Source organism: Prionailurus bengalensis, chromosome A2, assembly GCF_016509475.1.
Source record: "Prionailurus bengalensis isolate Pbe53 chromosome A2, Fcat_Pben_1.1_paternal_pri, whole genome shotgun sequence".
Taxonomy (NCBI): Eukaryota; Metazoa; Chordata; class Mammalia; order Carnivora; family Felidae; genus Prionailurus; species Prionailurus bengalensis.
In genome coordinates, this window is record NC_057348.1 from 126,041,748 (window position 1) to 126,061,005 (window position 19,258).

The following is a 19,258-nucleotide window of genomic DNA, read 5'->3' on the forward strand; positions in this document are numbered from 1 at the left end:
TACAGGCAAGGTGCCCTGACAGCTGCACATGCTGGCAGATAGGATGCTTCCGATCTTGGATTGATTGAGAGTCTCAGAGGAGGAGGTGAACCTCACTAGAGTGAAGGTTCTGAGCTGGCTGGGAGCTATGCCCTCAGCCAGTCCCCTTCCATAGCAGGTCTGAGGAAGAGATTCATCCTTTACACAGAGGGGCAGAAAACAGAACCATTGTCAGTCTGCTCATAATGTCTGTTGAAAATCAATCACCGGTCAGGACAAATTTCTCCTTATTTATGGATGAATAAGACAAAAAAGGACTTTGTGGAGAAGTCCGGCAGAACATAATAAAGACAGCAGCTTCGGAAGACCCAGAAAATCATCTATAGCAGGCCACAAAGTACAGTTTTGGGGAAATGTGTGGCATCCTTAGCATACTCCAAAAAGACATGGCCTCTCTCGAACAGGGGCAGAAAAACATAAGGAAAGTATGTGTTGATGGGAAAGGGCAACAGAAATAAAGTTTTAAAAAGTAATGGAGTAAATAAGGAAAGGGTTTTGAGGAAACAAAATCCAACAACAGGAGTATAAAGAGTATTAATGTGTGGTAGGCTGCATAATGACCCCCAAAAGATATCCATATCCTAATTCCTGGAACCTGTAAATGTTATTACCTTATGGGGCAATAAAAGACTTTCCAGATGTGATTAAGTTAAGGATCTTGAAAGATGGGGAGATTACACTGAATTGTCCTAAGTGCAGTCACAAATGTCCTTAAGAGACAAGCAGGGGGACATTTGATAGAAGAGAAGGCATTGTGGTCATGGAGATGGAGACACATCACGGACGCTGGCAACCATCGGAAGCTGGAAGAGGCAAAGAATACATGCCCCTCTAGAGCCTCCAGAGGGATTGGGGCTGCTCTGACCCCTTGATTTCTGTTTAGTAATACTGATTTGAGATTTCTGGCCTCCAGAACGGTGAGAGAAGAAATGTGTGTGGTGTTAAGTCACTAACTTTGTGACAATTTGTTAGAGCAGCCCCAGAAAACTAATACAAGTGCTATGGGAAATCAAATCAGTGATGTGAGTTGGGGGGGGGGGGGAACTTTGAGAAATCATTCTGGAAAATACAAGAAAGAAAAAGAAAAAGAAGAGACAAGGTTATAGATGTAGAAAACCAAACCGATAGCTCATATTCAGATTGTTGGTGCTGGTGATTACAGAGATCAGTGATCTGGCATCAGCTACCTCCCAGAGCTACGTAGAGACTGGGTGTGAGAATTAGGCGCTGGCTCACCACATTCTGAACATTGTCATGGAAAAGAGGCCCCCATCTGGGCATAGCCTAGGAAACACAGGGAATAACAAGGATGAAGGGGGATGGGGAAGTTAACAAGAATCCAAACAGGGAAAAGGGTAACAAAAATCAGGTTGACTTTAGGCTTGTTCTTTGTAATAGAGAATCTATGTCTATGGAAGCTGTTGGAAGATTAGAACACTGAGAGTTTTGTTTTGTCTTGTTTTGAATTCAGGTATTTTCCCAGCCCCTCTATCACTCCTCCCCAGGTGGGTTCTGTAAATAGGACACATTAAAAGTTCTTCTGATTATCAAGTAAGTTTGCAAACCATCTATGCAGTTTGGGTAGTTATGTTGTAACCCAACAATTTCACACTCAGCTGAGTTGTCTTTTCTGTATGAAGCTGATCAGAAAGACATTCTCGGACATGCAGGGGCTTGGAAAACATATAAACATGTTCCTTTATTATTTTTTTAAATTTATTTTTTATTTTAGAAAGAGAAGAGCATGAGTGGGAGAGAGGGGCAGAGGGAGAGAGAGAGAGAGAAGGAGAGAGAGAGAGAGAGAGAGCACGCGCGTCCAAAGCAGGCTGCATGCTCAGTACAGAGCCCAACGTGGGCTTGATCCCACAACCCTGCGATCATGACCTGAGCCTAAATCAAGAGCCAAACGCTCAATTGACTGAGCCACCCAGGGGCTCCTACTTTAAAATTTACTTTAAAGATATGTTGTAGAAGTTCGGGAAATAAAACAAAATACTGCTCAGGAAGAGGTAGCACAAGCCCAGGAATCAGTAGACGTAGAGAGCAATTTAAATTATTATTTTAAGTCTGGTTATCAAGCAAATATGAGTGTCAGAAATTGTCCTTAAGAAGAGCTATAGAATGGAACAATGACAAAGTGACCTTGCCTGAGAAGTAAACTGTAGCCTATTGTTAAATGACATCAAAAGGAGAGCAGGAGATAAAGGTTTGTTGCGCTTGTCTGGAAATGGGTTGGTAGCACAAAAAAGCTGTTTCTTTCTTTATTCTGATCTTTAGAGGAGTATTAATAGCTAAAGAAAGGCTCTGAACAATATTAGTACCAATATCCACCACTGATGGTAGTTTACCCTGAGCTAAGCAGTGTGCTAAATACTTCTCCTGTGTCATCTCTGGTCAAGGTCACAGGGGTGGATGCCAGGTCCCTTCCCTGCCTCCCACTTACTATTCTTAAAGTTCCTTAAGCTTGTACACCAGGGAGACTGACTGCAGAGCCCTTCCCTATTCCCCCACACTAATATGAAAACTTAAAGGTACACACTGGGAGATCCAAAAAAAAAAAAAAAAAAAAAAGTTCTAGAACTACTCAAACCTAGGAAGTAGAAAAGGATCATAAAATAGACCCTGCAAAAATTATCAAGAGATTTTAAAAAGCAGAAAATGTACAGGGTGCTTCCTTTAACTTCAGTGCAGTAGAATTATAGAAAATACAAAATGATAAAATTTGAATCCCAATTACTTAGAGATAGAAAAATACAATCCAAAGAACCGTGGGCTCCAATAAGAGACCCAAATTGCAACTGTAGATTTGGTGGAAGGTAACAAGGAAGGTACATAATGAAATTTGAAACAAAGACGAATATTTACATAGAGAAAAATTCATGGCTTTTATATAAGACATATAAATATGAATACCCCACTCAAGAAGGTAAATAGAGAAACAAAAGAAAACAGTAGACATTTGGAGAAAGGAATTAATGAAGGTAAATGTTGACCTACTTAATTAGGAAAAAAAAAGGTAGGATTGATGAATCCTGGAGGTATTTTTTCCAGAAGACCAACAAAGTAGACTGATTTCTCACAAATCTAATTTTTTAAATGAGAAAAAATATTTACATGCATTAAAGAACCAGGAAGAGGACATAAGCACAGAAGCAGAGGTTGTTTTTAAGTTAAGAGTGATGGTTAGTACCATTCTGTGCTCAAAATCTGAAAATCTGAATGGTTTGGTCAATATGCTAAGAAGTTTGTAAGAAATAGAAATTACTGTAATTGATTCAAGCAGTTGAAAACCTAAATAGCACAGAAACCATGAGACTGTCATCAGAGAAGTTTCCTGCCCACCGTTTGGCAGACCACTTTTTTCAGACCTGCCAAGAACAGCTACCCAAGCTAAATACCACATAGATTGATCTGGTGCTGATGTTCTAGTTCAGTGCCTGGCTTTGGAAAGGAAGGATGAGATGGCGAGCAGGTGCTTGGCGGCGACTGGAGGAGATGCTGAAGAGGACATATCTGAGAAAAGCAGTGCCTTCCCTGAGAGCCTGCCTTCTCCCTGCGGCCTGTTGTCACTAATATCCAGAGGCGGATGTCTGCTGTGTTTGCCCAGCCCTGAGCTAATGGTGGGAGAAAATAAAGCATCAGGGAAAACAAGTCTGCATCTAACATCCATGGCCCCTTCTAAAATTTGATGACCAAGAGAGAGCTCTCCCTTACTTTGTTCAGGGGAAGTTAGTGTGGAGCCTTCCTTCAAAGAAAAAGAAGAAGCATTCAGACAACTGGGTTGACATAGTTTCTGTTCCTAAGTGGCTCCCATGCCCTGTGGGGGGACATGTGGATAGTGAGTCGTCATTACCTGTGGCCACTGGCTGCGACTCCACCTCCTCTCCCGATTCTGCTCTTCGGACCCCTGTCCCTTGCTGGAAGGCTGCCTGCAGTGTCCTTTCTGCTGTCACGGAGATTCAGATGCTGAAGACGCAAGCGGAAACCCCTCCTTCACTTGTCTGGCTCCCTGTCCCAGAGACAATTTGGGCTGGTATGCCGGGTGCAGAGCTCAGGTCTCACTGCCTCCACTCTTGTCCCCACCCTGACCTGACCCGATCCCAAGTCATTCACACCAGAGCCATTTTTATACCTTTATTGGGCATCTTGAGTGTCTTGGGCCCTCTACAACACCACTGCCCTAGCTCATCCCAGGGGCACCTGGTTGGCTCAGTCAGTTAAGCAATTGACTCTTGATATTGGCTCAGGTGGTGATCTCACAGTGGTGGGATTGAGGCCCAAGTCAGGCTCTGCACTGAGCATGGAGCCTGCTTGGAATTCTCTCTCTCCCTCTGCCCCTCCTCTGCTTGCGCTCTGTCTCTCTCTCTCTCTCTCTCAAACTAAAAAAAAAAAAAAAAAAAAAAAAAAGGTGCAGTCCAAACTCCTTAATGTGGCTTAACAAACCCTCTAAGCAGGCTTGGCCTCACTTGTTTCTGCAGAATCATCTTTCAGCATCTATCCCACCCTCCCCTGCCCCTGTGTTCCCTGGTCTGTGTTCAGTCTTGGGGTGGTGGTGGGCCATGTTCACTCTGTCCCCCGGTTCCTTGGCTCATGCTTTTCCTCCCACTCGACCTCTCAGCCTTGCAAGCCTGTAGGCATTGGTCTAGAAGTCACTTCCCAGGGACCTGCCAGCTTTGTGTAATGCCCTTCCAAAGGGCCTTATGGCATCCTTGAGAGTGCTCGTCTTGTGGCTGATGTACATACCTGGTTCCTCCATTACACTCAGGAGTTTGAAGGCAGATGCTGTGCTTGCTCATCACGGAATCCCCAGCGCCCATAGTGCCTGGTGCATAATACATAACCCTTAAATATTTTATCCATGTGGTGGGTGGATGGCTCCACCATATTATATATCCATCCTTTATGCATTTATCGAATGCTGCTGTGTTTCGTGCACTATCATGTGTCACTTCACAAATGCAGTGGAAACTCCGTGCCAAAATCCTCAGAGAAAGGGAGCTGGAGTGAATTCTTGATTCTGATGCCCCTTCAGGCTATAATCTGTTCTGGCTACATGAGTTTCTGCATAGTTGGGAGCTGTCCTTTAAGTGTTTTTATAGCACCCATAGAGCTATCTGTCTTTTATCTTATCTGCCTCTTATCTGCCTTTTCGGGGCCATCAAGGTTCATTCCGCAGTCCTAAGCCACCCGAGACTGCAGAGGTGCCCTCCAGCTTCTGTCTCTTCAACTTTACTGCTTTTCTTCCCTGCTTTTGGTGTCACCTGGCACTTTCCCCATTGCCACCTCTAGTTCCTTGATAGACCGCACTGTACCAGGCTCTATCCAGCTGAATAAGACCTTGCCCTCAATTACCTTACTCCTCGTAGCTTAGTTAAACAAACATTAATTGCATGCATTCTAGGTCTAAGTGTCATCCATTTAGACCTCAGAACTTGTCCATAAAGTTGTCATTTTTCTACGTAAATCGCCACTGCCAGCTGCATTTGTTATTTACCTCTGTTCTTAGTGGAGTGCAGAAAAAGAAATTGTATGTCATTCCATCTGATGGGAGCCCTGCTGTTTTCAGAGGATGCTGGCCAAGCCCCAGGCAGCCCAACAGATATGTCCTCTTTAGTCCAGCTCTGCCGGTCCACAGAAGCAGGAGAGTCTCAGGGACACATCTCCCCAGCACATGCCCAAGCAGAATCCTAGCCTCTTTGAGGGCAGAGACAGTATGTGTTCATCTCTGTCACCGTGGTGCCTGGCAGTTTCTGAAATATAGGAGGTATTCAATATACATTCATGGAAGTAGCAAAAGGATAGAAGGAGGGAGAGGAGGAAGAAGGGAGAGAGGGAGGGAGGAATAAAACAGACTGAGAGGGGCACCTGGGTGGCTCAGTCGGTTAAGCATCTGACTTCAGCTCAGGTCATGATCTTGGGATTCGTGGGTTAGAGCCCAGTGTCAGGCTCTGTGCTGACAGCTCGGAGCTTGGAGCCTGCTTCTGATTCTGTGTCTCCCTCTCTCTGCCCCTTCCAAATAAATAAACATTAAGAAAAATTAAAAAAAAAAAAAACAGACTGAGAGATGAGGCTAAGAAATGCCAGTTGGAGGATTTGGTAAAAGGGTTTGTTGCTCCTTGGTATGAGTGACATTTCATCCCAGGGACTATCTGATGTGTTAGAAGAATCTGATACCATAAATACTGAAATAAATACCCCAAACTTGGAGAGTTTCCAATAAAGTAAGAAAAAACATTAGGAATAGTTATATAACAGGAAGCATCTCATATACTCTTAAAGACTACAGCTCTAAGGAGGAAAAAAGCCCCACAGCTCCCTGAAGAAATCCCATGTTACAAGCCGCTGTAGCATTCACTTACTAGCATGTGTTCTTTCCATTTTGAAACTCAAGCCGTATGGATTTGAGTGTCCTTTCACCTTCTCTCCATCTTTTCTCCCCCTGCCCGTAAAGCAATCTCATCTCACGGTGCTGCATTTTAGTAGTGTGGGGATGCCCCTGTTTTTTTTCTGACCCGTCCATATGTTAATACCCTTTGGTATTAGTTTTAGAGTAGATGTTAAATCAGTGTAATCTCATGTGCCAACCTGAGTAGATTGGTTGTGCCTCACTGGAGTGTTGAGAAGGATCCTGAACCTGTGTCTAAGTTAAATGGGGCAGGGTTTATGGAAAGAGGTGGAGAGGGTTGGGGAGGGGCGATAGTCATGCCACATATTTGCCACCCCCATTCAAGAGCAAAGGAAGGCAATGAGAACAGGAATCCTTCAGGCTTTGACTTAAATGAGAATCCATTGATTTTTTTTTTTTTTTTGAGCGAGAGTGGCGGGGGAGGGGCAGAGGGAGAGAGAGAGAAACTTAAGCAGGCTCCACACTCATTGCAGAGCCCAATGCAGGACTTGATCCCATGACCCTGGGATTATGACCTGAGCTGAAATCAAGAGTTGGACACTCAACTGACTGAGCTACCCAGGCGCCCCTGTTTTAATTTCATTTTCCTGTAGAGCCTGAAACTGTTGATTTTCAGCTCATGTTCTACAGTTGCTTGAGGGCAGTATCTTTGCAAGCAGAGAGGAAAAGAGAGCTGAAGATCTTAACAGTGTTTAAACCTTTCCTCTACTCGGTGGATGTCTGATATCTGATCTGGAGTCAGACTTCATAGCCAGGGATAAGGGCAGGAACAAGAGACCACTGAAAAATTTCCTCTGGTAGAAATATTTTCCAGTGCTTATTTCAGAAGCAATTTAAGCTTCTGAAACTTGAGCTGCAACTGGAAATCCCTAACCCAGCATGTAAGTCGCCATCCAAATTGGTGGCCTGGAATTGAGATTCATGTGTTGGGAATCAGAATGTGCTGAGGAGTAGCCAGTGACTTTGACCGGCCACCAGGCACGTCCCATTAATGGCAGGCATTTGCACAGGAATGTTGTGCCTGTCACCAAGGGAAAACACACATAGTATTCTTGTTTGAGGCATTCTGTTTCAGAGGGAGAAACTAAGGCCTGGCCAGTAGATCCAAGCTGGAATGGGTCAGCTGTAATATCGACTGGGCCCTGCTAGTCGGTCAGTGAATGTTCCTTGAGTGCTTTCCACGTGCCAGTGATAGACATTGCAAATGTATAGTGAAAAAACCCTCGAGCACCCAGGTGCCAGGAGCTTCCATGCTGCTTGGAAAGAGACAAGCAAGAGCACCCCAAGAAATAAATGCTTTAAGAGATCAGCAAGTGTACTGAAGAAAATAAAATGTGATCATCAGGGACACTGCTTGACCTCGGTGTCCAGAGAATGCTGCTTAGAGGACATGGCCTTCACATCTGGCCCGGAATGACACAATATACCAGCGTCAGTGTTGGAAAGATCTTGCGCAAGACCCAAGCCAGACAAACAACAAAACTAATGTCCAAGAGATGAAGGAGAGTCAGTGTGGTTGGAGCAGAGGGAATGCCCAGAGTCCTCTGAGCTCCTATATTTGCTAAATTGTTAGCAGTGGTCATAGTGTCTTATAAGCTTTAAAACTTTTATTGTGCTTCTTGGAGTTGCTTTTATGTAAACCATTGCATTTGGTTGGATGTGCTTGCTTAGTCATATGGAGATACTGTGAAGAATTCTGGGGGCGCCTGGGTGGCTCAGTCAGTTAAGCATCCGACTTCAGCTCAGGTCATGATCTCACAGTTCCTGGGTTTGAGCCCCGCATCAGGCCTCTATGCTGACAGCTCAGAGCCTGGAGCCTGCTTCAGGTTCTGTGTCTCCCTCGCTCTCTGCCCCATCCCCCACTTGCACTCTCTATTTCTCTGTCTCTCAAAAATGAATAAATGTTAAAAAAAATTAAAAAAAAAGAATTCTGTAAATTAAGGTGAATCTTAACATGAGCATGACCCCCTTGGAGGGAGGCTCCTGGTACAGGTGGGCAGTGGGGACATTTCTACTCCGGAAAACCCATGCAGGTTAGCTGGAGGTAGAGAACACAGTGGCCAGTGGCCATAAACAGATGAGCTCAGTGGGGAGGGAGCGTCATGTACCATCGGAAGCTGGCCCACTCCCTGAACAATCTCAGTGAGCTCTCATGCTTCCTTCCATGTACTGATGAGTCCATGTACTGATGAGTCCTTCCATGTGTCCACAGACATGTCAAAAGCAGCATGCCATGAGGGAAAGATATCTTCCCTGTAAATCCTGCATCCACTTCTGAATTCTCTCATCTGAGTTGCTGGCTACAGCTCTGGCCCCTAAACTGGAAACGGGCAGGTTGTGTACACTCCACACCCCTACTCTAGGCTTGGTGCCTTTGCCTCTGCTGTCCCTCTGTGGGTCGCCTTTCTCCCAGGTCAAGGCTAGCCAGACCCTCCTCCAGGAAGCCTTCCTTGTTCTCTGCCAGGGCCAGGCTTCTCTCTGCATCTTGGCCTGTCTACTTGGTACCCTGCACATTGTATTCTGACTGTGGTCTGACTGTGGCCTCCAAGAGGCTGTGAGCTCCTCCCGGGCTGGGACCATGTCCCAGTCCTGGGTACCCTCGGCCACCCACATATTGTAGGGCTTGATCACTGTGTGGTAAACAGATGAGCAGCTGAGCCATCCATGTTTATAAGCAGCGAATTTAGCTGTTGGCTTGTTATCATCAAAAGGACATCGAGGGAAGACTAATTTTAAACATGGGCAACTGTTTTCTTCTTTATATTCCTCTGAATTTGTTCATATTCCTTACATGAAGCCGCTGTCATGATTTTTAGAATTTTTCTGGTGAAATGTACATAACATAAAATTTATTAATTTAACCATGTATAGGCATGCATCTTAGTACATCTATATCAATGTGCAGCCATCACCGCCATCGATCTTCAGAACTTTTTGGTCATCCCCGACTGAAACCCTATACCCACTAAACAACAGCCCCCCTTTCTCTCCTCCCCCGTCCCTGGTAACCACCATTCTACTTTCTGTCTCTTTGAATTTGACTACTCTAGGTATCTGATATAAGTGGAATCATAACAATACTTGTCCTTCTGTGTCTGGCTTTTCATTCAGCATAATGTCTTCAAGGTTCCTCTATATTATAGCATGGGCCAGAATTTCTTTCTTTTTAAGGCTGAATAATAATTCCATTGCATGCAGGGTCACCTGGGTGACTCAGTCAGTTGAGCGTCTGACTTCGGCTTAGGTCATGATCTCAAAGTTCATGAGTTTGAGCCCCACATCAGGCTCACTGTCAGCTCAGAGCCTACTTCGGATCTTTCTGCCCCTCCCCTGCTCACATTTGCTCTTAAAAATAGAATAAACATTAAAAAGAAATAATCCTATTGCATGTATACACCATATTTGTTTATCCATGCATCCATTGATGGACATTTCAGTTGTTTCTACCTTTTGGCTGTTGTGACTAATGCATCTATGAACATGGGTGTGCAAGTATCTGTTCCAGTTCCTATTTTCAACTCTTTTGGGTATGTGCCCAGAAGTGAAATTTCTGGATCATATGATGAAATCAGCTGTACAATTTAGAAATATTTTTAATAGTTCTGAATTGGTTATTTCAGTTCAAAGCAGAGGTTGATTTTAGATGGGACTAAGCAGAAATGCAGGCTGACACGTCAAACTTTTGTTCTCGGGACTTGGCTGATGCTTGGTGACGTGAAATGATTTGTTCTCAAGTGTGGTTTCCATTTTTTCTTACAGCATCAAGCTTCTAGCTGTGCAGGAACTACTTGACAGAGAGGCCCTGGAAAAGGTAAATACTTTGTTCTTTCTACCCCACGTTCACAAACTTAGAGCGGAGTGCCACACGCAGGAAAAATTCAGCTTCCTGTCGCCAGAGACAGCACTTACTGCAGAGTGGCTCTGTTAGTTTGTGTTCTTAACAGTGAGAGAACCATGCAGAATTTTCACCAAACTCCCCACATTGCTCACATCCTGTTACAAACTCAGCCTTGCAAGGCTCCTTCAGGGTTGTGTGACAGCAGGGACTCGCCATGTAGGCTTTCTGTTCCTCTTAACACCGTGCAATGGGCCAGACTCCATGCTGGCCGCCGCACATCATTTCTGCTTGTGGCTGTTGCCATCTGGGCTTACGGACGGTAGAATGGAGGCCCAGCGAAGTTAGGTAACTTGCCCAAGGAAAATTAGCTAAGTGGCAGAGTAAAGATTTGAACCTCTTGGTTCCATTTCTGAAATCAGTGCTTCTGTTCGGCAGGCAAGTTCACGAGTTTGATCTTTCTAGGCTGTTTGTGAAGATTAGCAAATTCCCTCCGCACCTGAAACTTCGGTTTCACTGTGTTATGGAAGAGATATCCAGTGTCTCAGCTTTCTGTGATCAAGCCAAGCACACATCTGGGGATCCTTTGCCAGTTATGAGTTCAAGTTCTATGCACATGGTGGTGCAGGCTCTGGAAAACAGATTGGGCAAGGCCAAGGGCCAGCCCATGGGCCTCCCAACTCATACCAAGCGGCTCTCCTGGGGCACCTCAGACTCTTCCTCAGTATGTAGCTATGTGCAGTAATTAGAATCTATAATGTTAACATAAAAGAAAGTGGTTAGAGATATAAACAGTGAAGCAATATTATTGTATTTATAGAATTTTAAATGTTTGGATTGGCGGTCAGTCTGCTGGTTGGCATGAAAACAAAGTGTTTAAGCACCAAGCAGTGATGTGAGGGGAGGGGATGCTGAGCTCTGGCTCTGAATGTAACATTCCTTCAGCCTCATTTTCATCACAGGGATAATGCTGCCTGCCTGACCTCAGAGAGGCACCATGAGAACCAAATGAGTTGGTGTTGTGGAAGGGCTTTCTAAATGCCAAAGCACTCGACTCATATTAATTCTTAATTACTTGTATTAATTCTTAATAGACATCCAGCCATTAAAACGTATGAGGTCCAGCTCGAAAAGGCATCCTTGGGCCAAATGACAATGTTGGATGTGGATTGTAGATTAAAGTATTAGATCAACGTGAACTTTTCCCGGAGTCGATGACTAGTACGTGTAAGAGAATGGACTTATTCTTAGGAATTATACACTGGGGTATTTCGGAATCAAGGGGTGTGCTGTTTATAACTTATTCTCCAATGATTCAGAACAAAATAGTGGAGATCTATGTGTGCATATGTGAGCCAGAGGGAGAAAGAGCAAGCATAAATGATAAAGCAAATGGGGCGGAGTGCAGGCGGGTGGCCCTTCCGGGTGAAGGAGTATATGAAGATTCTTTGTATGTTCTTGAAACCTTGTAAAAGTGCGCTCTCCAAAAACAGTTTTTCTTCTCAGTATTCTCTACAGTTTTTTGTTTGTGTGTTTGTTTGTTTTACTCTTCAGTTAGGGAAACTGCAGAAACCATCCGACAAAGCTCATAAACATGTGGAGTCTGTGTGCTAAGGTGTATCAGTATAATAAAAACACAGGCAACGATTAGGTCTTTAATGCTGTGTTAATATTCAGTTTGGAGAAGCCGCACGGGCAAGCCAATTTGGGGTGCTAACTGCTTGTGGAATATAGCAGAGAAGGGGGTCAGGGCTTGCTGTGGGGGGTAGCAGTGCTGCCCTGAGGGTTAAGTGTTGAGGCTGCTGTGAAGAGGGGTGTATAATGTGCAGCTCAAGCAGCCTGGGCCCAGAGCCTGCCTCCTCCTTCCTCACTGGGGTGTCTTGGGTTAGTAACCCTCTTGTGCTTCAGTTTCTCAGTCTATAACGTGGAAATCTTTATAATCCCCAGTTCACAGAGGTTTTGAAAAGATGAAGTTACGTCAATGTGAAGGACTTAACTCTGTGCCCGGGGCTCAGTGATCCCCATAAGTTACTGGCTACACGCATTATTTCCCCATCTCCTCCTCCTTCCCGTTTCTCACCAAGGCTGATGATGGTTTTGAATTGTTACCCTATCTCCATACATGACAAGTGGAAAGATTTACAAGATGGTCCAAATATGCACAGAGGCAGGGTGGGAGCCAAGTTCACTTAGTGTCCTTCTTCCTTCCGTCTTTCCTTTGTTCATTCGTTCATTCATTCATTTATACTACGGGCCTCTGTTGAGCTTTCTATGTGCCAGACAAGTAGGAAAGAAACATTGTAAGTTTATTTATTTTTGAGAGAGAGAGAGCCAGAGTGCCAGCCGAGGAGGGCAGAGAGAAGGAGACAGAATCTGAAGCAGGCTCCGGGCTCTGAGCTGTCAGCACAGAGCCCAACGCAGGGCTCGAGCCCACGAACTATGAGATCGTGATCTGAGCCAAAGTGGGACGCTTAACTGACTGAGCCACCCAGGTGCCCCCAAGTAGGAAACATTTTGAGGAAAGTCCAGAAACAGCCAGTTGACACGAGCTTGGTAGTCAGTGGCACTTTGAGTGACACATAGTATATTACCTGCCATGGTACCATCTTCTGCAGCAAGATTGGCCCAGTTCATATGCTGGAATAAGGTACGTTCCCAAAGAGGTGACATATGGATTCTCATCCACCTGGATAAGTTAAAGAACCACCAAGAAGAGTTCTTAGTAAGCGGGAGAGCTTTGCTACCCCAAGTGTGATCTGTAGATCAGCAGCGTCTGAAGCTTATTAGAAAGGCAGAATCTCAGTCTCTACCCAGACACCGGAATCAGTCTGCATTCTTTTTTTTTAGTGTTTATTTCTTTTGAGAGAGAGAGAGAGAAAGAGAGAGAGAGAGCGTGTGAACAGGGGGGAGGGGCAGAGAGAGAAGAGAGAGAATCCCAAGCAGTTTCTGTGCTATCAGTGTGGAGCCCGACATGGGGCTAGATCTCACAGCTATGGTACCATGATCCGAGCTGAAATCAAGAGTCAGACACTTCACTGAGCCACCCAGGCGCCCCCAGAATCAGTCTGCATTCGAACAAGACCCATTGAGTTGTGCGCACTGAAGTCCAAGAAGTTGTCCTGAGGAGAATCATTCATTGTCACCATCTCTGCTATCGACTAGTCCATCTTAATAGAGAACTTCTGCGGTGTCAGACTTTTGCTTCTGTGGCCAATTAAGCTCTGTTTTTTCTTTTCACACCAAAAGAGAATTAAACATCATTCTATTGGTAAGAACCCAGTTTTTATCTTTAGTTTTCCTGCTTCTTCCTTTCATTTAGAAAATAGTCTTAATTTATTTATTTATATTTTTTAAGTGTTTATTTTTTGAGAGAGAGAGAGAGTGAGCGGGGGAGGAGTAGAGAGAGAAGGGGACACAGAATCGGAAGCAGGCTCCAGGCTCTGAGCTGTCAGCACAGAGCCCGACGTGGGGCTCGAGCCCACGAATTGTGGGATCATGACCTGAGCTTAAGTCAGATGCTTAACCGACTGAGCCACCCAGGCACCCTGTCTTATTTAATTTAATAGGTAGAGCCAGAAAGGCCTCAGTGAGACACATCCTACAAACCTCAAACCTCTTCGACTATCTTCACCGCTGGGCTTCCAATGGCAATCTGCTTTTGGGGTTTGCGATTACTGGACTCCTGAGATCCCGCCATGGTGGAACTAGTCACCTCCAGGCACAGTCCCAAGAATGGGAACCCGTTACCTGAATGCCTTTCTCTTGTAAGATATAAGCTATTGAGGGGTCATTTCCCTCACAGGTACTTGCAGGTTCAATATGACCAGTAAAATAATCATATTATGTAAAACATAATATAAAAGGCAGAAGAGAAGCAGCAGTGTTTTGGAGTGTCCTAGCCAGTAAGATTTCTAGTGCTTTTTCTCCCTAATAGTGCATTATGGTCTTTGTATTTTAGCTTCAAATTTGCCTGGCTTCTACTTCCCCTGGTTTCAGGTAGAAAGCCTGTCTGTCGTAAAAGTGCCAAGGCTTTCCTGGCTTCTGCAGCACACAGGGCCAGCTCAGGGGAGGCTCTCTTATGGGAGAGCTGAGGTCGCCTCCCAGCCTCGCCCCTGTTTGGCTGTTGGACCTGGCAGAGGACCTTCTTTGGATCCCCTTTCTTTACATAAAACTGATCTCTCTGGTTCCTTCCCACCCTAAAACTCTTGGGTTTTATTTTCTCAGTTGATCCCTGATCCCATTGTGAAGAGGGGAAATTCTTTTTCTCATACCCTGTTTTCTAGTATTTTCTCTACTTCCTAGTGGGTTTCGGGGCCTCTATGTTTCATGTGCCCTACTCACCATTAAAACACACTTTCTGGGGAGAAGCGATGGTGAGTTCATGCCCAGTGACCCTTGCACACAGAGCAGTAGGCTTCTAGTTTTTGCTTCTTCTAATATTATTTGTCTTAAGTGTAGTAGATTGGGGTGGAGGTTGGGGACCCCGGGTAGGATAAGGTCTCTCAATTTCTCTTCTCTAAAGATACTACATTAAGCCATTTCCTGGACAAGTGACAGTCATTTGTCATTTATGTAGAAAATAAGCTATTGGGGCACTTGGGTGACTCACTTGGTTAAGCGTCTGACTCTTGGTTTCAGCTCAGGCCATGATCTCACAGTTTCATGTGTTCAAACCCTGTATCAGGCTCTGTGCTGACAGTGCAGAGCCTGCTTGGGATCTCTCTCCCTCTCCCTCTGCCCCTCCCCTGCTCACACTGTCTCTGTCTCTCTCAAAATTAAATAAATAAATTTAAAACTTAAAAATAAACTTAAAAAAAATCTATAAGCCATACAATTAATAAGCTAAGTTTCTCTACCAATTTTTTGTCTTAAAAAACCTTGGAACCATGGGAAGATTATTTAATTTGCATAAATGTCAGGACATGTGACATTTCTCTGATAAATGTTTTGGATTTAGATGGGCTTTGTCATCAAGCATCTATCAGGTGCCAAGAGCAAGGGCTTGCTCTGAGAAGGATGCACACCATCCCGTTCTCTGTGTTCTCTTTGCTTTAAGTGTGAGATGCTTTTGTTTTTCTGAAGTTAAGGCACACAGATTTGTTTCCCAGGCTCTATAAACAGGCCCATCTAATGCCTTTCAATGTGGCATTGCATGAAAGGAAATAAAAATATTGGTACAGCTTGATTTAGTAAGATCATTTTTCAATGACCCTTTCAAATAGCATCCTGCAAAGTTGCAAACAATAGTTTGGCCGTTTGCTCCAGCTGGAGTCACCCTCTTACTGGACGGGCCAGCGGGCAGAGCACTGGCCGACCCAACCCAGGATCCAAGTCTGCCTGAAAAGCTGCCTGTGTGAGGCTCAGGCCACCCAGCTCATGACCATTGCCCGTGTTATCCCTACCCCAGCCTCTACAGGCCATGACTCAGCCATTAATCACAAGCTGACTGAGTCCCGTGCTGTGTCTCCTGGAACCCTGGTTCCGAGGGTCCATAGACTGGGGTTGAATCCAGCTCTGACATTTACCAGCTAGGAGATCTCTTGGGCAAGTTATTGATCAGACTTGGTTTCTTTTTTAACGTGAGTGGAGATCACAGTAATACCTACCTCACTGAGATTTTTTTATGAGAATTAAACAAGATGGTATATGAGTTAAAAGAGTTTTTGTAGGGAATAAGCATCAGAGCAATGGTAGCTAATGCTGTCCCTGCTACTGATGTCATCCCTGGTGTCGTCGTCGTGATCATCATCATCATCACTGATACCTCTTTCTCCTCCTTTTTGGAGAAGCCCAACTTGAGATTGAGCTGATGGCATTAGAGGATGTTAAAAAAAGGAGTTCCCACCCCTGCCCTCTCCCTGTTTGCCAGATGACCAGGACAAAATGCCTGCTGCTGGATATTTTTCATAGAATTTCAGCTTTGCAGCCTGACTCTGAGTCTAGTTTTCTTACAGGTGCTGTGGATGATCCCCTGGACCTCTTTTGGTACCTTACATGCGAGATGAAGCACATACATTTCACTAGCAAGCCTGAATGCAGAAAACTTGAACTTGATATTTGCATGTGGTGGTCAGGGACTTTTGCAGTTGAACCCTAGGAGTGGGCGACATTGGAATTGGAAGTTAGTAGCTTCCCGGGAATTCTCAGAAAGAAAAAGGACATAAATAACAGTCACATCAATGTGTGTCTGTGACCTAAGGATGCTAAATGCTTAGATCTATAACCGGTGCTGGTGTTTTCTGAACACACACACAGGTACATACATAAGTTCTAGCTCTGCCATTCCATGCATTTAGAGGTTTTTTTTTTTACTGTGATTTGGACTTCCACTTAATTTAGTTTGTGCAACAATTGAGTACTTAACATTGTGCCTAAGTTGCACTGCATACCAAAGAGGGTAGAGTTCTCTTTGCATTTTTTTCGAATGCACTCGTAAATGCATTTCTTTCAAATGCACTCATAAATGCATTCGAATGGCATATATAACATCTCAGAATGCCAGGGCTGAGGGAGACTGTTCAAACCATGGAATCTTACCCTGCCATTTTGTGGATAGGACATGGAGACCAAAGGAGCTGAAATGTCCTCCTGGCCCAGGGCCCATGGCAGTTGTGTTGTAGAACCAAGAGTGGACCCCAGTGGATGGGACTCCATTCCAGAGCTCCCTTCCAGCCACTGCCTATCTCCCATGATCTCCTTTAATCTGGACATTAGCTTTAGCGGACTTTGTGGAAGCTTCTATCTCTGCATATCGCAGGAGTGGGAGCAGACCCACAGGCTCAGGCCCTGGCCAGACGAGGGAGAGCTGAGACTCAGGTCTTTGAACAGCATGACTTGTAGTAAAACAGACACAAGCATATAATGTTTGTCTCCCCCGAGGACCCTTTGGTCCAGCAGGGGAAACAGAATGTGGGCTGGGGTTGAAGGTTCAGGGCTCCGGATGTGGACAGTACCAGGGGAGCATCCAAGAGTGGAGGAACTCGCAGCTGTGTGAGGGCCACGGGGGTCCAAGGACCTGCCAAGGAGGCAGTAGAGAACATGCAGCAGACACCCCCTTCATTTAGGCTCAGCGTCAACATGAATAGCTTCGAGAATCTTCACGTAAAGTCTACTTAAAAATACCTTTTAAAAAATAGCACTCTGTCTTCATTTAAAAATATCAGAATGAGATTCTTCAGCTCTCTGGGTTTATTTTTTCTCCCCTGCCTGGTCCTTCATGTAGTCTGAGCTTAATCTGAATGCCATCTTGAATGGTCTGTATTCATGTATCTGTTAGTTATTTTTTTGCTTGTTTGTTTTTTTTAAGTGGGTTGAGCCATATCAGTGTCTAAGCATGATTAAACTCACGGTAGTCATGTTTCTGGCCAGATCCCTTCCAGCAGGTAGCTTTTTACCTTCCTTGAGGGGCCGGGAAGCAGAAACGGAGGCCTCTGTGAGTGAAGCACAGGCTCCCCCTGTTCGCCGCGTGGAGTCTGGCTCAGGCCCACTGCCCGGCTGCCACAACCACCCCCTCACCGGCTCTGCTTCAACAACTGCACACTTGGGCCCCACCCCCGTTCTGCAAAGGGCTGTTGGCTGGAGTCCCCCCAGGCACCTTCGCTGCCAGAAAATGGAGCATCTTGGTGAATTATGGGCCAGACTTCACAGTTCACTTAAAAAAAAGAGAGAGATGTATTTTCTCTTTTTTTTTTTTAGAATCACAAGATACCGTGTATGTTTAGGGGCTCCCACTACCTTTCTGTCTTTATGAAAAGCTTTTGTATGGAGTGAGCAAAATGTAGAGTCCCAAATAAGATTCTTACATCCCCTTTAGCTTTATTAGCTATCAAAGATATGCAAATTAAACAAGAGATTCTTTCACATTTAGTACATTAGCAAAGTATTTTAGGCAATGCTGTAAGATGTTGAAAGTGCCGATAAAACCAGTGTCGGCATTCATTGCTGGGGAGGGGTGGTGAAGAGGCACTGTCCTTCCATAAGCTCTTGGGCAGTGTATTTTGTCAGCCTTTGAGATGCCCCTGCCCTGTGCCAGTGATCCCGTTCGTGGAAGCGTTTCTTAAGGAAATGATCCATAAAAACAGAAAATAGCAAGCATGTTCTGTCATGCTTTCTAATTACGAATAATGAACGGCAGTTCAGTGCTCAGTGGGAAGGGAGGGGTTAAACAATCTGTGGTAGCAGGTCCCCAAACCTGAAATGTGTCCCTACTTGTCCTACTTTCCTCTTTGCTACTGTCCTATTTCTCTTCTTTCATGTGCTGGTAGTTTTCTTGAATGTAAACTCTCCCCCCTCCACGGTCAGCCTTCACACTTCCTCATCTCTCCTGCACCCTTAGGAACCTGGCCTCTGACCCAGTTCATCTAACAAATCATAGCTTACCCTGGCCGGCTTCTAAGCCAAAGCATTTTCATGTAAGCCTTCTTCTTCTTCTTCTTCTTCTTCTTTTTTTTTTTTTTTTGCTTTTCTTAAAAAAAAAAAAACAACTATGAACTGGTTTGATATAGAACTTAAGAATTTTATAGGCACTTACCCATTTTTAGTAATTTCTGTACAACAGTTCTGTTTTTATAATGAATGCATAATGGTTTTATGTTAACAAACATTTCATAGCATTTTGAAGCCATTTAGATACAACGCTAGGAATTTGGGAGTGGGAAAAGGAAAGAGATTGTATCAGAAGCTTGTCTTATCTAGGTGCGTCTGAACCCACTATTGCCTTCTACCCACGGTTGTCCCTGGGGCTGTTCTTCTGGGTGGTTCCGTTACTTTGGCTTCATACTCTAAGTTCATTATTTCTTAGTCTCCTAATTGATTATATATTTATATAGGAAAAGAGAAGAAATCTTAGCATTTCTGTTTGGATCTCAAGCTCAGGCAGAGGCCAACACGAGGCCTATAACAAAAGCAGAAAGATCATTTCATTCAGGCTTCAAAGTGAAGAGGGCCTTGAAAAATCACCACTCTCTGTGTTTTGCTAA

At 44.6% G+C, this 19,258-nt stretch overlaps 1 protein-coding gene across 1 annotated transcript in view; it reads left to right on the forward strand.

The window, feature by feature from the left end:
- The window catches only part of EEPD1 (endonuclease/exonuclease/phosphatase family domain containing 1), a 112,336-nt gene that overhangs the window by 59,362 nt on the left and 33,716 nt on the right, over positions 1-19,258 (forward strand). The window contains exon 3 of the mRNA XM_043589251.1: positions 10,205-10,256. Within this exon, the coding sequence (XP_043445186.1) occupies positions 10,205-10,256 (52 nt within the window). The remainder of the gene's footprint in view (positions 1-10,204; positions 10,257-19,258) is intronic.